A 2,768-nucleotide genomic window follows, 5' to 3' on the forward strand; every position below is an offset into this window, starting at 1 on the left:
AACTCTGGGATACTTAAATACATTATCTGTTGAATAATGCTTTCTGCAATATTTTTCTCTCAGGGAAAATATCATATCCTAAAATTGCAAAGATTTCAGAAAATTTACAACTAAGATGGACTGAAAACCATCTTATCAACATTTGTTATGAATTTCTTTTGCACTGTTTTCTATGGACTTCAGTCTACTGAAATGTACACACTAGATGAACTGATACCATTCACTTGCATAGTCTGAGAATTCATTCACTATTTTTCATACTCCAAGAAATCTACTTGTTTTTTAATCCTTTTATTTCAGTAATGCCACTCTTGTCTCCACTAAAAAATTTGATTACACTTTCCCGAATCTGCTTGGTCTTGACACCATAAACAATTGGATTCATGGTAGCAGGCAGTAGCAGATAGAGGTTGGCCACTATGATATGGATATGGTGGGGAATAGTGTGTCCTCCAAAACGATGAGTGAAGAAATTAAAAAAAGCAGGTACATAAGTGATCACAATAGCACAGATGTGAGATGTACAGGTGCTGAAGGCTTTGTGACGAGCATCAGCAGAGGACAGGTTCATTACTGCTCTCAATATCATTGTGTATGACACAGTGATACAGAATATATCAAATGCACAGACCACAAGAGCAACTAACAGACCATAGACTGCATTGACCTTGACATTGCCACAGGATATCTTGGCCACAGACATGTGGTCACAATAGGCATGAGGGATGAGGTTGCCTCGGCAATAGGGTAGGCGCTTGGTGAGGAAAGTGAAAGGGAGGATGAATGCCACACTCCTCAGAAATGTACCAAGAATAGCCTTGGCAATCACAGGGTTGGTCAGGATGGTCCCATAGCGTAAAGGGTAGCAGATGGCCACATATCGATCCAGGGCCATGAGCATTAGCATACCAGACTCTGTAGCTGTGAAGGTGTGCACAAAGAACATCTGGGCCAGGCAGGCTTTAAATCCAATCTTCTTGAGGTTGAACCAGAATATACACAGCATATTGGGCACAGTAGTAGTGCACAAAGTTATATCAGTGAAGGAGAGCAGGGTTAGAAAGTAGTACATGGGTCGGTGCAGGATCTCCTCATGGCCAATAAGGTACATAAGCCCACAGTTCCCCACTACAGCAGTTATGTACATAAAGCAGAATGGCAGAGAGATCCAGACATGTGCTTCTTCCAGCCCAGGAATACCATTCAGAATAAAGAATTCTGGGGTCAAGCTGGAGCTGTTGGTTCCAGACATAATGGCTGGCAGGATGAAAGCATTTTACATTCTTTAACACTGTCAGTCTCCTGGGACAGAATATAAATCAAAGGTAAGTAGAGGATTAGGGAAATAAATACAAAAAAGTCACTAAGAAGTTGATTCCTATGAGATCTCTGAAACTAGAAGTGATTAACCTTCCTTGTAACCATTCTCTCTAGCTTCGTGTCCTAACTTTTTTTTTTTAACACCACAAAAAATATGACACTGGCAAGCTGTTCAATCACTCACTCATGCCCCAGAATTATCTGTTTGCACTGAGATAATAATTGCACCATGCTTACAGTGTTGCTTGGATTATCCAACAGGATGATTTAAAATGTTGTGTTAACATTGTGTACAGTGAATACTGAATAAATACCAATATCATTCACTATTTTTATTACTACAGTATCATTATATCCTGTCTCAATTTAGAGCATTCTATCAGATGAGTTTTCTCTTGACTGATATATGTCAAATAAGAGGACTTTTTCATCTTGCTCAAAATCTAGACTCATTTTGGATTTATCAGGGAAATAACAGTATAAGGTTTTGAAGCATTCATTATAACATGGAATTGAAGTTTCAACTTTTGAAAGGAATGCTAGTTAACTAAAGCCTTCAAGAATGAATATATATTCCCATTTATCTAGGTAAAACATTGTAATCTATAATGAAATTGAGGGTCCATCTCATTTTTAGATCCTTACAAGGTTCCTTCTACAGTGAAGTGACTAAGCAAGTAACTGCTAGTACTTCCATGGGAGAATTGTTCTTTGTGGAATGCTGCTTCAGATGGCTCAGCTGCTTTTAACACAGCCAGAGGGCATCCAAGCCACAATACAATAAAAGGGTCCATGGATACATAGAGACGCATGAGCTGCTGGGTCTGGCCCTAGAGGAGATGGGAATGGAGGGGAGGGGCTGGGGGAAAGGTGGGGGGAAGCAGGGGCGGGAGGGGGGAGGACAGGGGACCCCATGGCTGATGTGTAAAATTAAAACGCAAATATAATAAATTTAAAAAAATAAAAAAACTGATAAACTACTGAAGAAACAATCACTGTGTCCCAAACATCAGTAACATAAAAAGTACATTCAGTAAATCACAGACAGAAAAAAAGGACAGTTAGTAAAACACAGACAGACAAATCAGTCAGTCGTTCTTTCCATTTCATTAGTATATACATCAGCCTTTCCTTCTAGTTTATCCCCATTCCTGTATGACTCCTGCAGACTTGGAGAACGGCTCTCTACCAGGGAACCACAGTGGACACACTTGGCAAGACCTAGGTAAGTGACCTTTATTCTCTTTCCTGTTCTCCATTCTGCTCTCTCCACACTTGCCTTTAATCCTGCTGCACTCTGCCTACCTGGTCCCCTGCTCCCTACTCATCTCCATCCCCCTGGGACACTGCCTCTTGGTGCAAATCTTCAGAGTCACCCTAGTTCTTCCCACTGCCCCTCTCAGCTTTTCCTTCTAGCTCATCTCTGTTCCTTTGTGATTCTCACCAGT

General features: G+C 40.6%; 1 protein-coding gene across 1 annotated transcript; it reads right to left on the bottom strand.

Annotated features, from left to right (window-relative positions):
* Positions 1–271: 271 nt before the first annotated feature.
* LOC118575128 (olfactory receptor 52N2-like) lies at positions 272–1,252 on the bottom strand. Its single transcript, XM_036175794.1, has one exon. The coding sequence runs from the start codon at positions 1,250–1,252 to the stop codon at positions 272–274; it is 981 nt and encodes a 326-aa protein (XP_036031687.1).
* Between the last annotated feature and the right edge of the window lie 1,516 nt (positions 1,253–2,768).

The sequence above is a fragment of the Onychomys torridus genome, chromosome 1, assembly GCF_903995425.1.
Source record: "Onychomys torridus chromosome 1, mOncTor1.1, whole genome shotgun sequence".
Classification (NCBI taxonomy): domain Eukaryota; kingdom Metazoa; phylum Chordata; class Mammalia; order Rodentia; family Cricetidae; genus Onychomys; species Onychomys torridus.